The sequence below is a fragment of the Rhinatrema bivittatum genome, chromosome 16 (assembly GCF_901001135.1).
Source record: "Rhinatrema bivittatum chromosome 16, aRhiBiv1.1, whole genome shotgun sequence".
In the NCBI taxonomy this organism is placed as follows: domain Eukaryota; kingdom Metazoa; phylum Chordata; class Amphibia; order Gymnophiona; family Rhinatrematidae; genus Rhinatrema; species Rhinatrema bivittatum.
Window position 1 is genome coordinate 18,661,719 of NC_042630.1, and position 22,821 is coordinate 18,684,539.

Consider the following 22,821-nt stretch of genomic DNA (forward strand, 5'->3'; position numbering starts at 1 on the left):
CTAGCCAAAGTGCATGGGGGAAGAGAGAACAAGTGTGTGGGAACAGACTTTGTCCTTGTTATGGGAGTCAGTGTGCCTGGCTAGCTAGGTAAGCTGCCTAATGAGGTATATTCCCCTCCTCAGCCAGCGGTGACACTGACAGCACAGCTGCAGGCTTAGACCAACATGATCCCTGTTTGGAAAATAGGGGTTTAATAGTAAACCTCACTAAACTCAGTGCCAGTGTAAGGATTGGATGAGACAGTCCTCCCTCACTGCTTGCCGTCCTTGATTTGCTTAAACGGGAAGTGTAAGTCCTATCACGGCACTTGTGAGCAGTGCTCGCAGGTGCGGTTTGCAGCTGTGTCCTAGTATGCAAGTGGTTTTGTCCCACTCTTTTTAATACTTGTGTATAGAATGGCGATCTTAGCTGGAGCTGTGGGATGACCATGTTGGTCTCGTTCCAAGCATGGCTGTAAGCTTTTTTTTTTTTTTTTTTTTTGGACTGTTACCAGTAATGTCCCTGGACTGGAGCCTGGTTACTGCCAACCTGCTCGTACTTCCCTGGGCTTTGATGTTTGCTTCGGCACAAGGCCTTGCTGCAGGCTTATGGGCAGAGGTGTGTCTCCTGCCCCTGCTACCTGATTGGCTGACTGTAGCGCTCCTATCAAACAGCCTCTGGTAACCTCTGCAAGCTGTCCCTGCAGCTCCTATGTTAATGCTTTTGCCCCTTCCCCTCCTGCTATCGCCTGCTCGTGTGCCCTTAGCTCCTGTCAGCTTGGGCAGGGGCAGACTACATTCCTGCCTTTGTTCCTAGTGTGTGTGTGCTCTGCCCTCATCTGGCTATAAGTGATGGAGCTCTACTCTTTAGAATCCTACCATCCAATGCCCATAAAAAAAAAAAAAAAAAAGCTGTAGTAACTGAGAGCCTGGGAAGGAGCTGAGTCACAGCACTATCGCCTCACCCTCCAGTCCCACAGATGCAGTGGCAACCAGCAATCGGACTGTGTTCCATGATCGAGGTGGGGCACGCAGGGTGATTCTGAGCTGGCTACTCACTAAGACCCAGCCTCAACTGAGTTTTGGTGCCATGAACCTGAGTTCTAGCGTCAGCACAGAGTCCTGCCATCAGAGCCCCAGTCCTTGGGTGGTGCTGGCTCCTTTTGACAAGCTGGTAGCACCTGCATGCATGAGTCTGGCCAGTAGCCATCACTTGTGTGCTGGTCTGAGACCCCCCCCCCCCCCCCTCTCTCTGTTTACTGCTGTGACCACTGCCCCAGTCCTGACGACATGAACCCACTCCAAGGATGGGTGATATGTCTTCTAAGAGGTAGGGCTCTGAACCTTTCCTTGGCCTTTGATGCTGTCAGTGTTATCCTATAACAGGGGTATTCACTCTCTGCATACAGGTCCAGTGTTCAGGGTTGTCTTATTGAATATGCATGAGAGATTCTTGGTTCAGGCAGGCCGGTTTCCACAGGTGGGTTATGCATGCCAGCCCGCAGCTGGAGACTTCAGACCAACCTGACTGGCTGTCATCCTCCTGTAGCACTATACTGCCAATCTGCAGGTATTCTCAGTCTCTTGCAGAAAATTAAATCAATTACAAACAATGGTATTAATATCTCAATTTCTAATTCCTTTGTCTATATAAGGACTGGAGGTTTAAGCAGATTTCTTAAGGAAAATACCGACTTATGGCCCCTATAGTGGGAGCCAAAGGTTCACCTACAAAAATTAATTCAAAATATTTGAGGGCTCTATTTCCTCTCTTCCTTAAGAAATACCACGGGTGCCTTCTACCTCCAGGTCGTGAACCAGAATGTTAGCAATGCCCCAATGTTAGGTCTATTTAGTGACACATCCCCTTGTTCAATTTTTATCCCCCTCCCACCCTACGAATGTTCCTGGTCCTGTAGTCCATGCATCTAGCAATGGTTCACACGGGGTGGACATGCGTAATTGCTTGTGGATGCAGGATGGGCAAGTCAGAGGCAGACTCCTGCGCTGATAGTGAGCTCCCTCTGTTGAGTGCCCAGTAAGAACAAACAAAAAATATTGTACTTGAAGGGGAACCTGCACCTGAAGGCAGCGGGTCCTTTCTTGTGGGTGGCAGAGGCTTTGTGTCCACGGCAGATAAGACCTGGGCTCAGCCCCCTCTTTCACATCTCTCTACTTGGGATCACTTGGTGGCTGGGCTCTGTGGCTGCTGAGCAGGCCTGGGACCTTAGCAAAGTCCACAAAAGTAGGCCCAGCTGCGTGGCTGAGTTCTTGACACAGAGGCTTTCCAATGGGGAGGGGGTGCATTTCAGCCCACATGTGCAGAGGTAGGAACATTACTTTGTGGCCCACGTGGCAGGCCACTGAAGGGAGAGCTTTGGGCAGCTCCAGCCCTGTGATGCAGTCAAAATGCCTCTGGGTGTACAGTGCAGGAATTGACTCCCAGGTGGGCCCTGCAGCCTAATCGCTCTCTCAGCTTGTGCACCAGCTGAGTTTCTGTGAAGGGGGAGGTTGGCCCCTAAGGACTTAGTGGTGTCTCAATCAGAGACCAGAGAGGGCATGCACACCCTCCCCATGGAGAGAGTCAGTCACGTGATCTCTCAACTGCAGAGGAGCTTAGCAGTTTACCCTGTTGCCTGGGCCTATGGATGCCTTGGATTCAGGCTCAGAGATGGCAATACCTACATCCCTGTCATCAGATAAGAATGTGTCTGCTCTTTCCTGGGTGGAATATTTTAAAGGTCTACAGACCTTTTCTAGAGCCTGGGGGGGGAGGCAAAACCTTGGAGGAGAGTGAGTTTAGATAAGAACGTGAGCAGTTGCCTATGATTGGTGAACCAGCTGCCAGTAGTGGGCATACGTGCAGACATTGGTTTCTGTGACCCTGGAGTTGGTTCCTTGGACCACTTCAGAGAATGTTGCTGTCACAGTGGAGCCCTTGCTCCCAAGAATATAAGATAAGATTGACTCATTCAGCTACGGTGAAGCAGGACTTACTCTAGTGGCTGCAGTGGGATCATCTTGCCAAGGGGACAGAGCTGGAGATTGGATAGTGGTCACCACTGCTGTGAATCCTAGGAGCTGGTAGTGCAGGGGCAGTGGTCCCCAGAAGAGATGGGTTGATCCATCAATCAATTGGAGGCTTAAGCGATTTGACTAGCTCTACGTTGGTTTGCAGACTTAACGGAGCAGAAGAGCTGTGAGGGTAAAGTTGGACAATGCCATGGCAGTGACCCACATAAATCAAGGAGAGACTTGGATCCAGCAAGTTTCGCAGGAGATGGATTCCCTCTTACCATGGGCGGAATGAAACCTGAGCACTGGTGGTGTCTCACATTGTGAGAGTCAACAATGTTCAGGTGCAGTATCTCGGCCGTGGGCCATGCTCAGCAGGTTGCTGCAGAAAATAGCCCGACACCCGGGCCTGATCCTGCTGGTGACCCCCAGGCTGGCCGCTGAGGCCATGTATGCAGACCTTCATCATCTGCTCAGTGGTGTGCTCTTGTGGCTTCCCTTCCGCAGAGCCCTTCTGAGGCGGGGGCCGATTCTCCCAAGAGAAGCCCGATGAGTTTTATCTTACGGTTTGGCCCTTGAGATGGCAAGACTGCTGCAGAAGGCAGTAGTGAGCACGATGGTGCAAGCTCGGAAGTGCTCAACGTCCTTGGCCTATGGGTGTGGCTGGAGAATTTTTGAGCATTGGCGTTTGGAGCAACAATTCACTTGATTCTGCAATTTCAGCAGGAAGCTTTGGCTGAGGTCTTGTCCCTTAGTCCTCTGAAAGTGCCTCTCTCTTGGCCTCCCACTGGGTCCAGGTTTTTAAAGGCTGTCAGGTGTATTTGGCCACCCATGCAAGAACCTGTACTGGTTTGGGATCTTAATCTGGTGTTTGTCCTTTTCTGGCAGGCCCTGTCTTCCATCTGCAGCAGCAGCTTCCTTTGCACTTTTGAGGTTGTGTTTTTAGTGGCCCTATACTCAGCTAGGAGGATCTGGGTGTTGCAAGCTCTCTCTTGACAGGAACCTTTTTTTGGGGGGGGATCATTATGCCAGATAGGGTGCAGATTGGGCAAAAAAGACGCAACAGTCCTAAAGTTGTATCAGATTTCCATTTGAATCGGGCGGTGTCTTTACTGTCTCTGACCGGGGCAGCAGATGAACGTGTCCTTTAGAGGTGAGGAGCCATCGGTTGCGTTATCTCATGGTGGTTGAACCTTTTCAGAGGCTGGATAGGCTCTTTGTGCTACAGGGGGGGGGGGGGGGTGAAGAAAGGAGCAGCAGCTTCTCATGCGACGGGGCAGGCTGGATTAAGGAGCCTATTACGGCGATCTGTGCAGAGGCGGCTAAGCTGCTGCCTCGACCAATTTAGGGCTCATTTAAGTAGAGCGCAGGCTCTCTCGTGTTTGCTGTCGCCGTGGGAGATATGTAGCGCGGCGAAGCGGTCGTCCGCACGTTCCTTCTCCAGACATTACCGTTTGGATGTTAAGTGGGAAGAGGGCTTCTCTGCCAGAGCGGTGCTGCGGGGAGCCCGGGCACCGTCCTGCCCGAGGAGGTAGTAGCAGCGTTGGTGCATCCCACTCGTGTGGCCTGGTCTGCCTGAATGCAGAGGCAGGTGCAGCTACGTCTTGCCTGATAATTTCCTTGCCTGTAGGCCAGGCAGGCCCGTCCACACTCCTGCCCTGGGCTGCCTGTACTCTGCTACGTGGTGCTGTGTAGTGTTTCTTTTGTCCTTTTGCAGGGCCATTGGCAGAGATGGAACGTGAAGGTCGCTGTGACGCTGCAGGTTGCTAAGATACCAGCTAGGTGTGGGCCTTTTACAAAAACTATTCTGTTTACTACATTTCCTTCTGCACTGCGTCCAGTCCTTTCCCTCACTGGAAGTTAAAAACCAAACCAATTTGTAATGGGGGGAGGAGGATATGTATAGAATTGAAGTTTAAGGTTTGACTATTGTTGAGTTGTCCACAGTTGGCTTTTATAGGACTACGGGCAGGCTGATGGCGGTGGTGGGCTATATGAGGATGACCTCAGCCAGTCTGGTTGGTCGCTGTCATCTGCTGGTGGACATGCATAACCGACGTGTGGGGCCTAGCCTTGAAGAAAGAAAATTCATCAGGTAAGAAGTAATTTCACCTTTCCATTCACCTGATTCCACTCTATGCCACTTATCTCCTGCATATTTATTAGGGATATCCTGAAACCCCAACCTGATGGTGGCCCCTTGAGGACTGGGAGTGAATACTACTACTTTAAGAGTTCTGAAACGGTGCCATACCCCAGTTCGGTTACGGGATGGCGTGGTAGCTCCCTGCTTACAGCAAGCATGATCCCAACAGGCCATCCCCGCGCTTAACATGCTAAGCACAGCACTGTTCTAGCAGCGTAACACAAAGTCCAAAAGCACAGGCGGAAGCAGGGCCTCTGTACAATGCAGCCAAAAGCCGAACTAACAATGGAACTCTTTCACTAGATATATACAATAACTGACCATTGATGTCGATTAAATTAAGGACACTGATGTCTATGGGATGGAAACCGCCCTGGCTTGTCTTGTGGAACACTACAGGCTAGGGCCTAATAATTCCCCCCCCCCCCCCTATGCAATACTTCCTCATACCCTCTCCTTCTCCCCCCCTCCCCCCCACTGCTGTTCCCAAAATCCTGTTGTAGCTGTGTCCCAGTAAAGGGAAATTTAGAGGAGAGGAGAACCGAAACTGATGCAGCTTCCCTTCTCCATTCCCGCTCAGCAAATACATTTTCAAAACTGACCCCCTTCCCCCACTCCCATGCACACCACTTGTGACCTTGTCCATGGATGTGGTACGTCTTGACCCTGCTTTAGAGTTAAAGTGCTGGTGATCTGCTTTCCCTGGCAGGGACCTGGACTCAGGCGTCGGGATCCGAGCCCAGGTACTCCAGCTCGGTGCTGGGCTTCATCTCCTGGTCCAGCAGCGAGGGGTTGCGTTGGCGGAACGTGGCGGAAATCTCATCGAAGGTCTTGCCCTTGGTCTCGGGCACCTTGAAGTAGGTGAAGATGAAGAAGACCAGCAGGAGGATGGCGAAGATGATGAAGACATAGGGGCCGCAGAGGCTCTGGGTGAAGAAAGGGGGAATGGAGAACGTTAAGCTTCCCTGCTGCAGACAGGCGTGCATGAAGTCGCGCTATCCCCAAGATTCCCTGCTAGGCCTAGGCTCTGTGAGGTTACACTATTCCCAGCTGCTCACAAGTAGTATGAGGTCCGAGCAGCCCAGTATTTACTGAGAGTCAAAGGCCTGGTGCGGTCACAGTATCCCCAGGATTCCCTGAAGCTTGAAGGCCCTCAGAGATCACACTAGCCCCACGATCTCCTTCTGGTCAAAGGTTCTGAGAGATCACACTGGAGCTGGCGTTGGCTGTGACTCACAAGCTGTGTAAGCTCACACTATCCTCTGGATACCCTGCTGTTAAAAGATCCCCCATTTAATCACACCAGCCAGGATTCCCTACCACATAAAGGCCTGTGAGGTTGTACTATCCCAGGATGCCCTGATACTCCAAGGCCCGAGGAGTTCATACTATCTCTGGGATTCCATAGAGGTCACAATATTCCCAGGATTTCCTGCTCTTGGAAGGCCCCCCCCCCTGAGGTCACAGTATCCAGAATTTCCTGGCTTTGTGCATCAGATGGACCTTCAATCACTTGAGGAGCCGATGCAATATCATACACTCGGGGCTAGTGCACAGGATAGCCCGTGATCAGACGCGCTAGGCTAACGCCCGATGCAAAAACGGGGAGTAGCGTGTCCAAGACACACATTCAAACACGCTCGTAGCTAATGGCGCTCATCACATTTATTTAGATATTTTATATGCCGTCCTTCCATGTAATGATCACAACGGTTTACATAAGTAACATTCATAGTTATTAATCAACAAATCTTGACGGCTTATATAGGTAGTATTCATAAGCAGAGCTTAACCTATCTCAAATGAAAGGAGATGTTCTAATACATATTAAATTGCTTACTAAAGGTCTAAGTCTTAAGGCAAGTAAAACAGGAAAATAATATAACAAATATCAGATAATAATCTGTATATTGTTTTAAGATTCTCATGTTCTCTCAATCTTCCTCATGCTTCAATTAATTTCTCTCGCCTATCTTGTTATTGTAATTCTACATTCTGATGATGTTAGGTTACGTGCATTTTTGAATAGCTGTGTTTTTAGGTCACATTTAAATCCCTATCTGTTATCACACGTAACATCTCAGAAAGAGAAAGCAAATGCCAAGTAGATGAGGCTATTAGCTATTGCCCCTGATGCAAAAGATAAGCATGTGCCCGACGCGCACCCTTTTACATGCAAGAATTAACAGCAGCCCCGGAGCTGGCATTAAGTCTTGACGCGCGACAAGGGCTCCAAAAAAAAAAAAAAGCAGAAATTACCACAGGAAGCAGCATGAAACAAAAAAATCTTGACAGCGGTCGGGTTAGGAAAACGGACGCTCAATTTACAAGCATTCCTAACCCATGCACAGCCACATCTCCTGGGCGCCGGATGCCACGGACGCGCTGGGGATGCACAATTTATCTGCATCAGGCGTCGGGGAGAGGGGGATGTGCTGGACGCAGGTTTGTTTGTTTTTTTCCGCGCTGGATATTGCATCGGTCCCTGAACCAGACCTGTTCCTGGGGAAAGCTTCCATGCATGCTGCCGTATTGTCATTTCCTCCACTAGATGGAGCTCTACGTTAGCCTATGCATCAGGCATTTTGGAACCTTCCCTTCTCTTCCCTACTCACCTCCACGGACTGGAAGCCCATCCCGATGATGAAGTTGCACGTCCAGTTGGAGAATCCAGCTACGGCCATCGCTGCCGGCCGTGGACCCTGGCTGAACAGCTCAGCCACGATGAACCATGGGATCGGTCCCGGCCCAATCTCAAAGAATGCCACAAAGCCAAAGATGGCAATCATGCTGATGTAACTCATGGCAGGGACTCTGTGCTGCATGAGGAGAGAAGAGTGAGCTGGAGCCGCAGTTCTTAGCCAGGACCCTGACGCACTTGCCCTGATCTGGTTGTGTCTAGTCAAGTGTTAATGTGATGAAAGGCTTCCTGGGCTAGAAGCCAGGAAGACCATGGGACCAACTCATTGGCTCCAAGGGATATCACTGATGGCAGAACCCAAAGACAACACAACATGAATCTACTCTACACTGGTAAACTCTTTATTGGATTTAGTCCTGGACCTTACATGTCAAGGACTTGAAGTCCAGAGGAGAAGCAACTCGAGAACTAGATATTATGATCCAAAGGGTTGAAAGAGTTGGGTTTATCTAGCCTAGAAAAGTAAAGAATTAAAGGGGGTGACTTAACAGCAGAATTCACATATGCATGGGGAAGGGCTGTGCTCCACTTTCACAGAAGATAAGCATTAATGGGCTTAAATTACAGCATGGGAGACTGAAGTGAAACATTAGGATGAGCTTCTTCCTCAAGGAGGTGATGGGATTGTCTGGTTTTAAAGAGTAGGTAAGAGGCACCCCTGGCTGGGCTGCTTTAGTTACAGTAGACTCCATCTGGAGGCAGGGGATGGGCCTGAAGCAGATGGACCTCTTGATTTCCCTTCCAGCCCTACCTTTTCATAATTCGAGATGACCTAAGATTCCTTCCAGCCTTATCATTCTGTGATTCAAGATGATCCCCTGAGGTCCCTTTTATCTTTAGACGATCTTCTGAAGTCTCTTTCTATAACTCTATAAAAAAGGCCTCCCTCAGAGTCATGGGCAGGTCCAGATTAAGGCAACATGTGCCCATTTATTTCCCCCCCCCCCCCCCCCGCATCATCTTGGAGTCAAAATCCCCTTCCCCTCCCTCCTCACCTCTGAAGATGAAGAGACAGCAGTGTGTGGGGGCCTCGAGCAGCACTCCTGCGCTGCCTGGCCCCTCGCACTGGTTTCCATGGTAACAGTAAGCCCGTGCAGGAGGAGAGGATCCACCCGTGCGCGAGGGCTGCCGAAGGCCCCGCATTGCCGCTAGAGGAGGGAAACGGTGCTGCAGCTCCAGGCTCAGTGGCATCGGTGCTCCGGTGCCTACAAGAATTTGACGCCAGAGGGCAGTCGCCTACACTACCTGTGCCTAAATTTGGGCCCGGACATGGGGGTAGCTCCAAGTGCGGCCTACTAAGTTACCCTGAGACAGTGATTCAGTTCTGGAAGTAACAGCTGGAAAAAAACGTAGATTAGGCCACCAGCCCTTAGCGTGTCTGTATTGTGGTCTAATCCACCACTGGGTGCCACAGGTGTGAAAATGCCAAGCCCATCTGTGTCACAGTCAGTATGCGCGAGCGTGCGTATTGCGTGCTCCGTGGGACACGGGGCATCATGGGTGCAAGCCTGTTCACGCTCGTTTGCATCAGGGCTAGGACAGCTGCAGAGAAGGGCCACTTACCAGTAACACCAGGGCGATGGTCATCAGGATAGCGCAGGTGCTCATCCCAGCCAGTCCCAGCAGGTGCAGGGTCCGACGTCCTGCCCGCTCCACCAGGAAGAGCTGCCAGAGAGACGCAAGGAAGACAGAATGAGAAAACTGTAGGACCGGGGGAGGGGGGGGGGGGGGGGTGACAGGAGGCTTGACCTGGGCATCGCAGCTCTCCAATCCTGTGCTGCATGGGGGGGGGGGGGGGTGGACCAGGGTAAAGCAAGAGAGAAGAGATTGAGGCAGCAACAGCAGCAGAGGACAGGGTCACCCAGGTGATTCCCTTGTCAGCCAGCCCTGGTTTTACCTCCGCTGGGTGCAGGAGGAGGTGATCTGCTTTTTTCTTAGGGGAAAAACCAGAGCTAAATCTCCCAGGCAGGCAACTGATGGGGGCAGGAACAAGGTCTGGATCAATCCAGCCTACATGAATGACACAGAGCAGAAGGGAAAGGAAAAAGGGCTCAAGCGGACAGACCTGGATCTGTGAACGCCCATGCACTGAGCTGCGCGCTGTTTTATCTTCCTTGAGCGTAATGCAATTCCCTGGCTCTGCGGTGTATCTTTTCCGCAGCCTTCCCGCTGGCGGCTCGCTGTGTTGGCTCCCCTTGCCCCCCACAGCTCGCGGCCCCCCCGCCGACCTACCGAAATGATGGTGAAGACCATGTTGACCACCCCAGCTCCGATGGTGGCGTACACCGGCTTCTCCACCCCGGCGTTCTTGAAGATGCTGGTGGAGTAATAGAAGATCTACGAGAAAACAGGAATGGCACAGATGCAACGAGGGGCAATAATGCACGGCAACACCCCCACCCCCCCACCCAATAACATCCCCTCTCTCCTGAAACGTCAGTACCCACGGTGCCTCAACTCCGAACGTCTGATCTTCTTTACCTCTCTCCGGCCCTTTCCAAGGGAGGGAGGGAGGCTCAAAATGAATGCGAAAAAAAAATACGTTTTTTTTTCCCTGGGAGAGGGTGGCGGACACCTGCAACTTACAAGGGACGATGACAAGAGCCAAAAGAGTGGCAGAACTGAATAACGTGCGGGAAAGACACTGGGGCAGACCCTAGTGGCAGGAGAGGGGGGGGAAGGGTCCCATTTTGAAAGGTGCCGAAGAGGGGCCCCCGAGCTGGCGCCATCTCGAAGCAGTGCCCACCCCGTCGGGGCTTTCACTCTGGGATCTGACGCTCCATAACCTTAAATTCAGCCACGCTTCTCTCGCTCTCCTCACTGCTGCCTCTTTTTCTTCTCCTCCCTGTTTCCTTCTCTCCCCCCCCCCCCCCCTCCACCACCCCACCTACTTGCTACGCACAGCGTTAATGCCGGAGAGCTGCTGGGAGAGCTGGAGGACGATGGCCATGAGGATGGGTTGCCGATACACTTTGGAGCGGAAGAGCTGCAAGATGGAGACTTTGCGCTCCATGTCCATTCGCCTCTTCTCCTCCTTCATCTCGGACAGCTCTTCGGTCACGTCCTGCTTTCCCGTGAAGCGTTTCAGGCCTGGGCATGCGAAGGGAACAGAAAGGAAAGATCACTGCCCTCCGTTCTTCCAAAAAAAATAAATAAATAACCTTTACGTTCAACAGAAACCTTCTGGAAGCTTAAGGAATAACCAGCAGACCACCCGACCTCTGACCTTCAGGGGACCGGTCAACCTCGTACCTTAAAGGGACCATCCAATGTCTGACCTTTAGGGCGCACCCTGGCCCGCGAGGGACCATCCGGCACCTGATCTCCAGTGGGCTATCGAACTGACCTTCCACGGGTCATCCAAACCCTGAATTTTGGAGACCACCTTCTACAAGCCAGCTCTAAAGATGGAGCTCCCGAGCTGGGACATTCCCCGACCCTCATCAGCGGCCGACAGCCCCCCTACCCAAACAATGCCGGTCTTGACCCGCATACTCTGGGGAGGGCGAAGGGAGCAGAACTCACTTTTTTTGGCCTGGCCCTCCTCGTTGCAGATGATGTACAGGTAACGCGGGCTCTCTGGGCACAGTGGGAGTAGGACAATCTGCAGTAAGGACGGAGCCACCGTCAGCCCCAGCAGCACAGGCCAGAGCTCTGCTGTGCCCAGGATGGAGTCCAGGCCAAAAACCTGCCAAAAAAGACAAAGGAAGGATGCTGGGAAGAGCGGCAGGAGACCAGCGAGCATGCTAATCAGGGAAACCAGAAGTTCTGGATACAGAATTTTCTACATATTTTCAGAATTTGGCTGCAATTCTTTTTTAATTATTATTAATTTGGCATGGCGGCTTCCTCCTGCCTCCAGCTCACTTGAAACTACGTGACACAACCATGATTTGTAATTATCTGAGTATTTTTTTTCCCCTTTTTTTTAATAATCTGTCACCTAGCCCAGCCATGACAGTGACTGTCCTTGGCCGAGGGACACGTATTGTGAACCTGAATTCTGGCCACTAGATGTCACCATTGCTCAATGACTGGGACTGACACCCCCTCCCCCAGGGGCTATGAGCACTGCCTCAACAGCATTCCTGGCCACAGCCAAAGCCCTGACCTGGGATTCGAACCCAGGTCCTCCGCATGACAGCCTGTAGCCACCTGCCCCAGGGCTGGCCTATTTTTTTTATTTTTTTTTTTGCAATTTTCTTAACTTTTGCTCCTTTTTTTTTATTATGAGTTCTGTTTCTGATCCCTGCTGGTATGCGGGCATGGGTCGAATATGATATAACCTCCATCTAGGCAGAGCGGGCATTGCCAGGCAGTGCCGTCTCTGGAAACCCCCAAAGAAGTGCCCGTCACTGCCCGGCGGAGAGGTGATCAGGAGTCCCAGCTGGGGCATTAACTGCCAGTGATTGCCCTGGGCAGGGAGGATAGGGGAGGTGGGGGGGGTGGGAACCGTCCCCCTTCTTTCCAAATCAAGCTAATATGTGCGAGGGGGCGGGGCCCGATACCTGTGCCACCAGGATCCCAATGACGATGCCGAGCTGATGCAGTGTCCCCAGCGCCCCCCGCAGGTTGGTAGGGGAAATCTCTCCAACATACATGGGAACCAATCCGGATGCCAGACCTGCCGATGACAGAAACGCCACTGATTAACATCATCGTTGGAGCCCCTGACACCGTGTGCACGGCCTCGGGGGAGTCACTTTATTGATTCCCTTGCTGCTCAGTTCGAATCCCCTGCTCGGTCACTGACTCCTGAGCAAGCCAGGTCAGGTCGCCTTCAGGGACCGTGCCTTTCAGGTTAAGTCCCCTGCACAGCTCAGTAAACAAACACAGCATGAATAGGCTCTGTTTGGACCTGCAGTTCCTTTCTTACCAGAGGGTCTAGTTTGTGATTGAAACGGCCATTTTTGTTGCAGACGTGGGGAGTCTCCGGCACTATTACCGATTCTCGCTCGAACGGAATGTCCCAGGCATGGTTCATTCTTTTGATTGCTGCCGCTGTTGTACAATCGGTGGCCCTTGGTGGTGGATTTCAACCGTCTGGTGACCTCCCGCCAGCTTCAGCAGCCATAAAGTGCCCGGGGGTGGGGGGTTCGCCTTCGAGCCACTGCTTTCAGACCAGGGGAAGGCCGCGATCGATCAGCCTGCGGGGGTCGATCGGTTTCTGGATTGGGCGCCTCCCACCCACACGCAGGGTGCTGGATCTCCCGCCAGGTACTGGAGGCATTTCCCTGCACCCAGCGGGCTCATAATCTGAGCTCCTACCCGAGGCAGTGGAGGGTAAAGGGACTTGCCCAGGGCCACAAGGAGCAGCTGTGGGCTTTGAAGCCCGGCTTCCCTGGGCCACAGCCGCTAGGCTACTCCTCCTTTTATTTCATCTGCCAGTTTGCTCACCCCACTTGTCTTTCTCTTTTTCAGATGACTTACGCATATGCTAAAGGGCACCGCTCCCAGTACAGATCCCTGGGGCACTTCACTAGTGACCTTTCTCCATTTGGAATAAAAAAAAAAAAAAAAAGACCATTTAGCCCTACCTTCTGATTTCTATCTTTTAAGCAGTTACCAATCCACAATAGAACATCGCCTCCTATCCCATCAGCTTTTGGTTTCCTGAACTTTGTCAAGCCCCTTTTGAAAATCCAGATTCACTGTGTCAGCCGGCTCACCTTTATCTGCATTTACACTGTCAAAGAATTCTGACAGGTTGGTAAGGCAAGACTTACTTTTCATAAGCCAAGCTACCTATAAGACCAGTGATTTTATTTTTAAGAATGTCCTTCCCCATTTTACCCAGCACAGACATCAGGTTCACCAGTCTGCAGTTTCCTGGATCGCCTCTGGAACCCTTTTCAAACGTTGGCGTTACACTGGCCCCCAGCAGCTGCTTTAAATGATAGGTTATAGATTACTAGTAACGGGTTTGCGGTTTCATGTTTGATTTCTTTCAGGATTCCGGGGTGAAGACCATCTGGTCCTAGTGATTTGTTACTCTTTTTAGTTTGTCAGTTTGCTCTATTACAGTCTCCATTAGCCAGGGATTTGTTTTAGTTGCTCACAATTGTTACCGTCAAAGAATGCTTCCAGCCTTGGGGGCTCCCAACATCCCTCCTCCATAAAGACTGAGGTAATGAATTCATTCAGTTTTATTGATAGTCCCTTGCTCTTCCTGAGCACCCTCTTTACCCCAAGACATCTAGCAGCGTCTCCCGCACAGGTATTATGAGTCCTTTCCCATCTGAAATGGCACAAACACACACACACACACAAAGGAGCCCAAACAAAATATTGGGGTATTTTTGTTTCTGTCTGCTAAAACCATTTAGAGCAAGGTGAAACATAAAGAAAATAATGATACCAAATGTTTTTTCCATGCAGGCTCGGGGAGTGAGAGTGGAGGGGAGGCCCAGGTTACAACCTGATTTCTGATTGGACGGCGGGCTGTGCTGCTGCTGCTGCTATTACCTGAGTAAGCGCCAATGATAAACCTGCCCAGGATCATCATTTCGTAGGACTGGACAGCCTTGGACAGGGCCATCATCCCACCGCCAACGAAAGCCAGAAGGTTGTTCAGAAGCATGGCCTTCTTCCTAGAGACACCCAGAAGGGAGAGAGATAGGAGGAGACAGGATGAGGAGAGGAGGGATGAGAGAGGGAGGGGGGGGGGGGCCAGAGGGACAGGCGGAGACAGAAGAGCCAAGGGGGTGGGACATGGAGACAGATGACGAGATGGGAAAGCCATAGGGGAGGCAGAATGGAAATGAAGCATGGAACAAGTCAGAGGAAGACAGAAAGAGAGGCAGAAGAAGAGACACATGGGGACAAGGGAGGGACAGAGACAGGAAGAAGGAGATAGATGGGGTGGAGGGGTGGGGATGATGGGAAAGACAGACAAGAGACAGACAAAGAGGGAAAGAGATGAGGTAGAGAAGAAAGAAGGGAGAACAAGAAAGAAAGAATTAGAAACAGAGTGAGCAAGAGAAAGAGAGAAGAGACAAAGTGTGAGAGAGACAAATGGGCTGGCATAAAAAAGAGACAGAAAGAAGGGATGGAGAGCGGAAGAGAAGGAGGAGGTGCTCATTATCACTGGTGTCTTGCTGCTGAGAGCCAGGCCCATACCTGCCCAGCCACTCGGAGATGAGCCCCACCAGGAAGGACGAGATCATCCCCCCGATGGAGAAGATGGAGACGGAGAGCGACCAGAGCATCTGGAGGGTCCCTTCCGCAATGGGGGTGGGGGACTCGGTTCCCTGCCGCCGCATCCAGGTGGCGTTGTAGCTCTGCTCTATCGTCTGCGCGGGAGGAGGGCGAGAAAGGCAAACACCCGGGTGAGACGTGGGACACAAGCCGGAGACCGCGTGCCAGATACCCGCCCCAGATCCCCCGCGCCCCCGCGCAGACCGTGCTGCACTCTAAAGTCAGCAGCTTCACAGGAGGACACCCGGAAAAGGGGAGATACCTCCAAGGAATAAATGCACGGGAGGCTCTGGAACCAGGGGGGGTGGGGTAGACTCGGGAGTCATTTAAAGAAGTATTTCTTTACAGAAAGAGTGGTGGACGCATGGAACGGTTTCCCATTGGGGGGGGGGAGGGGCACAAAAACAGCAGGAAATCCCAGCATGCAGTAGAGACCAAACTAAGGCTCAGCCCTGCCCCCCCCCGAGGATTTGGGTTACCCCCCCCACAATATGCATGACAAAGCGGAGAGGCGGATTCCTTACCTTTTGGGGTGCATTGATGACACCGATGTTGTAACCAAATTCAAAGGACCCCAAAACTGCCGCAAACACCGCCAGAATTAGGGTGCCAGTAAGTCTGTTCCCCGTCTCCTGCTGCAAACACAAACAAACAAACAAACACCTATAGGTTGAGAGCCTGGCACAGGCAGAGCCAGCACAGCAAAATCTGACTGGCTAGCAGCGCTGAGCTGGATAAGTCACGCGGGCTGCGGGATGCCTGCCCCAAAGGTCAAATCATGAAGGGTTTAGCCTAAACCGTTTAAGTGACTCACCGAAGGTCACATAGTGAGATTGGTGGCTGTGGTGGGATTGGAACCTGGGTCTGCACAAGTCAGCATGCCTGGGAGCTCACCAGATTTCACCAGGAGACTCGGGGGAATTTGCATCAATTGCCAGGTCTCCTGGGAAACATTAGAAAGCTCAGGGCCTCCGACTTCTCCAGCCGCTCCCCTTCAGTAAGCCTGCAGGGAACAGGAGAACGGAGGTTGAACCTGGAGCAGGCACTGCAGGCAGCATGTGGGGGGAGGGGGGAACTGGAGAGGGGTTGCGACAAGTACAACTCAGTCTGCAGATGGGATTCCAGGACTTGGACTCACTCGGCTGAGAGTGGAATGCGAATGCACAAGTCAGGGAGCTTTGTCTTGGGAGGATGAGAGCAAAGAGTGCTGGGATCGGGGAAAGAGGAAGAATATTGGCACATTCCCTGAAGGAGGGGAAAGTTGTGGAGGTGGAGGAGAGAAAGTGGGGGGTGGAACAGAGAAATTGAATACATGTTATTCCAGTGGGGGCCAACTCTGATCCTCGAGAGGCACAAAAAGGCCTGGTTTTCAGGATATCCACAATGAATATATGTATGAGATAAATTAGCAGATAATGGAGGCAGTGCATACAAATCTATCTTATGCATATTCATTGTGGATATCCTAACAATCTGGCCTGTTTGTGGCTCTCAAGGACTGCAGTTGGCCACTCCTGCATTATTCCCTCTCCCCCCCAAGCTAATCAACAGCAATCTCAGGGTGACCACAGCTCAAAAGCTGCCAGGTCTGGTTCAGCACTGGGTGAGAGATGGTGGCAGTAGTAGGATAGGAGCCTGGGTCTGCAGGTGTCACAGTGCAATTGACGTCAGCAGTGGAAGTATGTCACAGCCACAAAGTGGAGAATGCACCACTGGTGGCACCTGGGGACATGTCCTGCCCACTATAAGCAATTGTCAAAACTTTTGACTGGGGGCAAAGGAGAAAAAGAGACTCACCAGGAATAGAAGGGAGGCCCTCTGGTGCACTTCTCCCTCCCTACTCCTTCTAGGATCCAGGTGCATTTTTACACTCTGCCACACCTCGCATCCCCAGCACAAGTCACCACAGGCCTGATCCTGCAGTGTCAATGTTTACTTTAGAGTTCTACCTCTCCCTGCTGCCTTATATAACAGGGTAACCCCCAGGGTAACCTCCAGGTCCATCTATCTCTGTACTGTTCTCCATTCCTTTTACAATACTGCAGGCCTCATCCAATTTCAGATTTACCCTCTCACTGCTGAGGATCTTCTGTGCCTGTCCCAGGCTTTACTCACTGCCCAACTGCTGAGGATCCTCCGTGTCTATCCCAGAATTTACCCCTCATTTCCCCAGCGCTGAGGATCTTCTGTCCCTCGTACCAGCTTTTACCCCTCAGTGCTGAGGATCCTCTGCGCCTGTCCCAGGCTTTACCCCTCACTCCCCCACCGCTGAGGATCCTCTGCGCCCGTCCCAGGCTTTACCCCTCACTCCCCCAAGGCTGAGGATCCTCTGTGCCCATCCCAGGCTTTACCCCTCACTCCCCCACCGCTGAGGATCCTCTGTGCCCATCCCAGGCTTTACCCCTTACTCCCCCACCGCTGAGGATCTTCTGCACCCGTCCCAGGCTTTACCCCTCACTCCCCCAAGGCTGAGGATCCTCTGTGCCCATCCCAGGCTTTATCCCTCACTCCCCCACCGCTGAGGATCCTCTGTGCCCATCCCAGGCTTTACCCCTCACTCCCCCACCGCTGAGGATCCTCTGTGCCCGTCCCAGGCTTTACCCCTCACTCCCCCACCGCTGAGGATCCTCTGCGCCCGTCCCAGGCTTTACCCCTCACTCCCCCACCGCTGAGGATCCTCTGCACTTCTCCCAGGCTTTACCCCTCACTCCCCCACCGCTGAGGATCTTCTGCACCCGTCCCAGGCTTTACCCCTCACTCCCCCACCACTGAGGATCCTCTGCGCCCGTCCCAGGCTTTACCCCTCACTCCCCCACTGCTGAGGATCCTCTGCACTTCTCCCAGGCTTTCCCCCTCACTCCCCCACCGCTGAGGATCCTCTGCGCCCGTCCCAGGCTTTACCCCTCACTCCCCCACCGCTGAGGATCCTCTGCACCCGTCCCAGGCTTTACCCCTCACTCCCCCACCGCTGAGGATCCTCTGCACTTCTCCCAGGCTTTCCCCCTCACTCCCCCACCGCTGAGGATCCTCTGCACTTCTCCCAGGCTTTCCCCCTCACTCCCCCACCGCTGAGGATCCTCTGCACCTGTCCCAGGCTTTACCCCTCACTCCCCCACCGCCGAGGATCCTCTGCACCTGTCCCAGGCTTTACCCCTTACTCCCTCACGTTAAGGATCCTCTGTGCCCGTCCCAGGCTTTACTCCTTGCTGAGGATCCTCTGTGCTTATCCTCCACTTTCTTGATTTCTTTCCTGTTTCTGTTTCCACTGGCTCCCCTGAAAGGCCATTTCATGCTTCCACCGCCCTCTCCATGAAGTAACATTGTCTTGACAGGGGAAGACTCCTCCTGTCTGCCCCGTCTCACTCCCCCAGCAGCAGGCACAGGCAGCACATGCACCTGTACCCCCCTTTCTCTGCCAAATGCTGTACATGTGGGCACAGAAGGGCAGACGTTTACCCTGTCTCTTTCTCACAGCGGGCTCACTTTTGCCCCACAGCAAAGCACAAAAGGATCTGATAACTTTCCGAAGGGGGCCTTCTCCCTTAATTCCTGTTCCTGAGAGTCGATTTGGGGGTGGGATATCGAGAAGAAAGTCGAGGCAAATGAAATCCATCTCCGCATGTCCTGAAAATGGATGTCGGCTATGCTCTTTTTGAGAGTGATTCTCATGCACCTCGAGAAAATTTTCAGTTTCCTATGGTGACCTCTTGTTCCAGAGCTTTCCTTTTGGAGGTGCGGCCTCTGATACTGCTCACAATACTCTAGGGTGACCTGCGCATGGGGCATTATCGCCTCCTCTTTTCTGTGACTTATGCCTCTCCCTGTGCACCCCGGCTTCCCTCTGTCTCTGGTCACCGCCTTCTTGTGCTTTCCTTGCTACATCGGGGGCCATCAAGATCTGATCACCCCCAGGTCCCTCCTCCCAGCTCGGTGTCCCGCGCTATCTTCTCTGCATCCTCTGTCGTATGTGCTGCTCCCCTGGATGCAGACGAGGACGCCGTCTCCCGCGCTGTGAGATCCCGCAGGAACTCCCACCCCCCCTCCCAAAAAAAAAAGCTTCCCTGGCACCCGAGTTCGGCTCCGGATGGTCCCGCATGTACGTGCACCAGGACGCTTTGTGCCCCGGCACCTGCCACACAAGGTCAGGCGCGGGGCAAAATGCGGGCACCACCCTGACAACGGACCTAGCACAAAGCTAAGTCGGTGATGACAGGGACAATATTGTGACTGCACATATCTGAGGAAGAGGGGGGGGGGGGGAGGAAGGGATAGGGAGAAAGAGTGGGGAAGGGAGAGAGCATGACAGAAAGAAAGGGAGGAAGAGACAGAGAGGGAACATGGGGAGGGGGGGGTTTTTTTTGTTTGGTTTTTTTACTGCTATTATGTATTTTTTTTTCTTTTATTTCAATCACTTTACTTTGGCAACCTGTGTACAAATAAAATTTCCTAAATCCGAATCTGCGAGATGCTGGAGAGATGAGTAGTTAACTCTCTCTTTCTTATTGAATAAAGATTGTTTCCAGAGCCAGAGAAAGGCAGGGAGGAGAGGAGAAGAAGAAGAAGGAGAGAGAGAGGATGTGAGGGGAAAGGGAGAGAGGAAGGACTGTGCTGGCAAAGGAGGAGAAGGATGGTGAGGGGAGAGGGAGGAAGGAGTGGGGAGAGGAAGAGAGAAGGATTTTGTTTAGGGAGTGGAATGTGGTGAGCTGCCGAGAAGGAGAAATCTGGTGAGTGAGAGAGAGAGAGAAAAGTGTGGAAAGGTGGAAGAGAGGAAGCAGAATGGTGAGAAAGAGGAGGACAGAGGAAGGTGTGTGGAGAGAAAGGAGTGTGGTAGGAAAAATGAGAGAGAGGAAGGAGTGTGGTAGGAGAGGTGAGAGAGTAAGTATTGTGGTAGAAGTGAGGGAGGAAGGAAGGAGTGTGGTAGGAGAGGTAAGGAGAAGAAAGAAGGAATGTGAAGAGGTGAGAGAGAGAGGAAGGAAGGAGTGTGAAGTGGTGAGAGAGGAGAAGAAGGAAAGAGGAAGGTGAGTGAGAGCAAGGAGTGTGGAAAGGGGAGAGGAAGAGAGAAGAAGGATTGTGTTGAGGGGAGGGAGAGAGGAAGGAGTGTGGAGAAAGGCAGGGATCTGGTGAGGAAAAGAGAGGAAGGAGTGTGGTAGGAAAGGTGAGAGAGAGAGGAAGGAGTATGAAGGACAGGTGAGAGAGAGGAAGGAAGTGTGGAGAGAGAGAGGAAGTAGTGTGATAGAGGTGAGAGAGAGGAATGTGGTGAGGGAGAGAGAAGGAGTGTGGTGAGAGAGAAGAAGGAGTATGGAAGGAGAGGTGAGAGAGAGGAAGGAGTGTGGTGAGGGAGAGAGAAGGAGTGTGGTGAGAGAGAAGAAGGAGTATGGAAGGAGAGGTGAGAGAGGAAGGAAGTGTGGTAGGAAAGGTGAGAGAAAGGAAAGAGTATGGAAAGAAAGGTGAGAGAGAGGAAGGAAGTGTGGAGAGAGAGAGAGGAAGTAGTGTGATAGAGGTGAGAGAGAGGAAGGAGTGTGGTGAGGGAGAGAAGGAGTGTGGAGAGAGAAGAAGGAGTATGGCAGGAGAGGTGAGAGAGGAAGGAAGTGTGGTAGGAAAGGTGAGGGAAAGAGTATGGAAAGAAAGGTGAGAGAGAGGAAGGAAGTGTGGAGAGAGAGAGAGGAAGTAGTGTGATAGAGGTGAGAGAGAGGAAGGAGTATGGAAGGAGAGGTGAGAGAGGAAGGAAGTGTGGAATGAGAGAGAGAGGACGTAGTATGATATGAGAGGTGAGAGAGAGAAGGCGTGTGGTAGGATAGGTGAAAGAGGAAGGAATGAGTGTGGTAGGAGAGGTGACAGAGAGAGAGGAAGTAGTGTGATATGAGAGGTGAGAGAAAGGAAGGAGTATGGAAAGGAGAGAGAGAAGAAGAAGGAGTGTGGTAGGAGAGGTGAGAGAAGAAGGAAGGAATGTGGGAGGGAGAGATAGAGGAAGAAGTATTGTGGGAGAGGTAAGAGAGGAAGCTGTTTGGTAGGAGAGGTGAGACAGGATGGAGTATGGAAAAGAGAGAGAAGAAGAATGAGTGTGGTAGGAGAGGTAAGAGAAGAAGAAAGGAGTATGGTAGGAAAGGTGACAGAGAGAGGAAGTAGTGCGATATGAGAGGTGAGAGAAAGGAAGGAGTATGGAAAGGAGAGAGAAGAAGAATGAGGAGTGTGGTAGGAGAGGTGAGAGAAGAAGGAATGAGTTTGGTAGGAGAGGTAAGAGAAGAAGAAAGGAGTATGGTAGGAGAGGTGACAGAGAGAGAGGAAGTAGTGTGATATGAGAGGTGAGGAAAGAGAGAAGAAGGAGGAGTGTGATATGAGAGGTGAGGAAAGAGAGAAGAAGGAGGAGTGTGATATGAGAGGTGAGAGAAGAAGGAAGGAGTATGGTGGGATAAGAGAGAGAGAGAAAGGAATGTGGTGAAAGGGGGAGAGAGAGAGAGAGAGACAAGAGAGGGGGTGGCTCGGGCACAAGGTGTGAGGCACATCCTGGGATTTCTTTCTCTGTCTCTGACCTTCCCCCGAACTTCCAATGTCACCAAAAGGTCTCCGAGCCGCTCCTCTCCCTCCCTCCCGTCCTTGCTCCCTCTCCCTTTCTGCTTTTCTTTACTTTTCACTTTATCCTCCCGTCTCTCCCCCTCTCTGTCTGCAGCACTCTCACCCCTCCACCTTCCAGTCCCTAATAAACGTCCTCGTCCTTCCCTGGAGGCCTGCCCCTCCTCCTGCCACCCCAGCCCCCAGCCCCTCTCCTCACCTGCCCTCCTATCTGCTGGAATCCGGCTGGCATCCTCACCACTGGCCACGCGAGGCAAGCGACCGCGGCTCCCTGGTGGTCCGAGTCCAGGAATGGGCAAAGTTTCGGAGAGGTAAGAGGAGCTGGGAAATCCCCCGCCCTTACCTCCCGCTGACAAAAAAAAAAAGAGAGAGAAAGGGAATGATTTAGCAAAAAAAAAAAAGAAAAAGAAAATAAAGAAGAGAGGAACTGCAATAGAAAAGAATCAGGGGTTAAAAATATCAAGAAAGGGCCCGGAGCTGTGCAGGGGTGGAAGGAGGGAGAGAAGAGACTGGGTGTGTGTGTGTCTCTCTCTCTCTCCCTAGAGGAGGGCACGGCTGGGCAGGACAGGGGAGGGACCCGGGCAGGAGACTCTGCTCTGCCTCCGGCTGCCCCTAACGAAGTTGTCAGGGACTGGGCTCTGCTTGTAAAAGGCCCTGGCCTCCAGCTCCTGGGAGAGATTCTGCCAGCAGAGAGGAGGCTCCCTGCCCAGTCCCCTCCCACTGGCAGCAGGGAGGGGAGGGTGCGAGTAGCGAGGAAGGGCTGTGGGTCAGGCACTGCCCTTTTCAGAACAAGAGGGAGCTCAGGCAGAGGGACTGTGCAGAAGGGCTGAGTGTTCCCGGAACATGAGCCTACCATGAAACAGCAAGGACTCTGCAGAAGGGCTGAGTGTTCCCGGAACTGGAGCCTACCATGAAACAGCAAGGACTCCGCAGAAGGGCTGAGTGTTCCTCTAACACAAGCCTAACATGAAACAGCAAGGACTCTGCAGAAGGACTGAGTGTTCCTCTAACACAAGCCTACCATGAAACAGCAAGGACTCCGCAGAAGGGCTGAGTGTTCCTCTAACACAAGCCTACCATGAAACAGCAAGGACTCTGCAGAAGGACTGAGTGTTCCTCTAACACAAGCCTAACATGAAACAGCAAGGACTCTGCAGAAGGACTGAGTGTTCCTCTAACACAAGCCTAACATGAAACAGCAAGGACTCTGCAG

At 52.3% G+C, this 22,821-nt stretch overlaps 1 protein-coding gene across 2 annotated transcripts; it reads right to left on the reverse strand.

Annotated features, from left to right (window-relative positions):
• Positions 1-416: 416 nt before the first annotated feature.
• SLC2A4 (solute carrier family 2 member 4) lies at positions 417-21,840 on the reverse strand. Of its 2 annotated transcripts, none has more exons than XM_029581998.1 (11): positions 21,808-21,840; positions 15,563-15,673; positions 14,961-15,133; positions 14,307-14,431; positions 12,350-12,465; positions 11,367-11,529; positions 10,744-10,931; positions 10,074-10,178; positions 9,405-9,506; positions 7,756-7,959; positions 417-6,066 (listed from the first exon to the last, which is right to left on the reverse strand). In XM_029581998.1, the coding sequence occupies exons 1-11, from the start codon at positions 21,838-21,840 to the stop codon at positions 5,860-5,862; spliced, it is 1,527 nt and encodes a 508-aa protein (XP_029437858.1). In that variant the 3' UTR covers positions 417-5,859. The 2 variants fall into 2 exon arrangements, with proteins under 2 accessions (XP_029437858.1, XP_029437859.1); XM_029581999.1 differs by lacking the exon at positions 21,808-21,840 and adding an exon at positions 15,853-16,020.
• Positions 21,841-22,821: the final 981 nt, after the last annotated feature.

Bases quoted from the DNA above. Each gene is read 5' to 3' on its own strand.
- SLC2A4 (XM_029581998.1), bottom strand. From the start codon at position 21,840: ATGCCAGCCGGATTCCAGCAGATAGGAGGGCAG. The intron at 12,466-14,306 runs GTAATAGCAGCA...TGTCATCGGCAG, and splicing joins TATCATTGGCGCTTACTCAG to GTCTGGCATCCGGATTGGTT. The intron at 9,507-10,073 runs GTAGGTCGGCGG...TCTCTCTGGCAG, and splicing joins TGGTCTTCACCATCATTTCG to CTCTTCCTGGTGGAGCGGGC.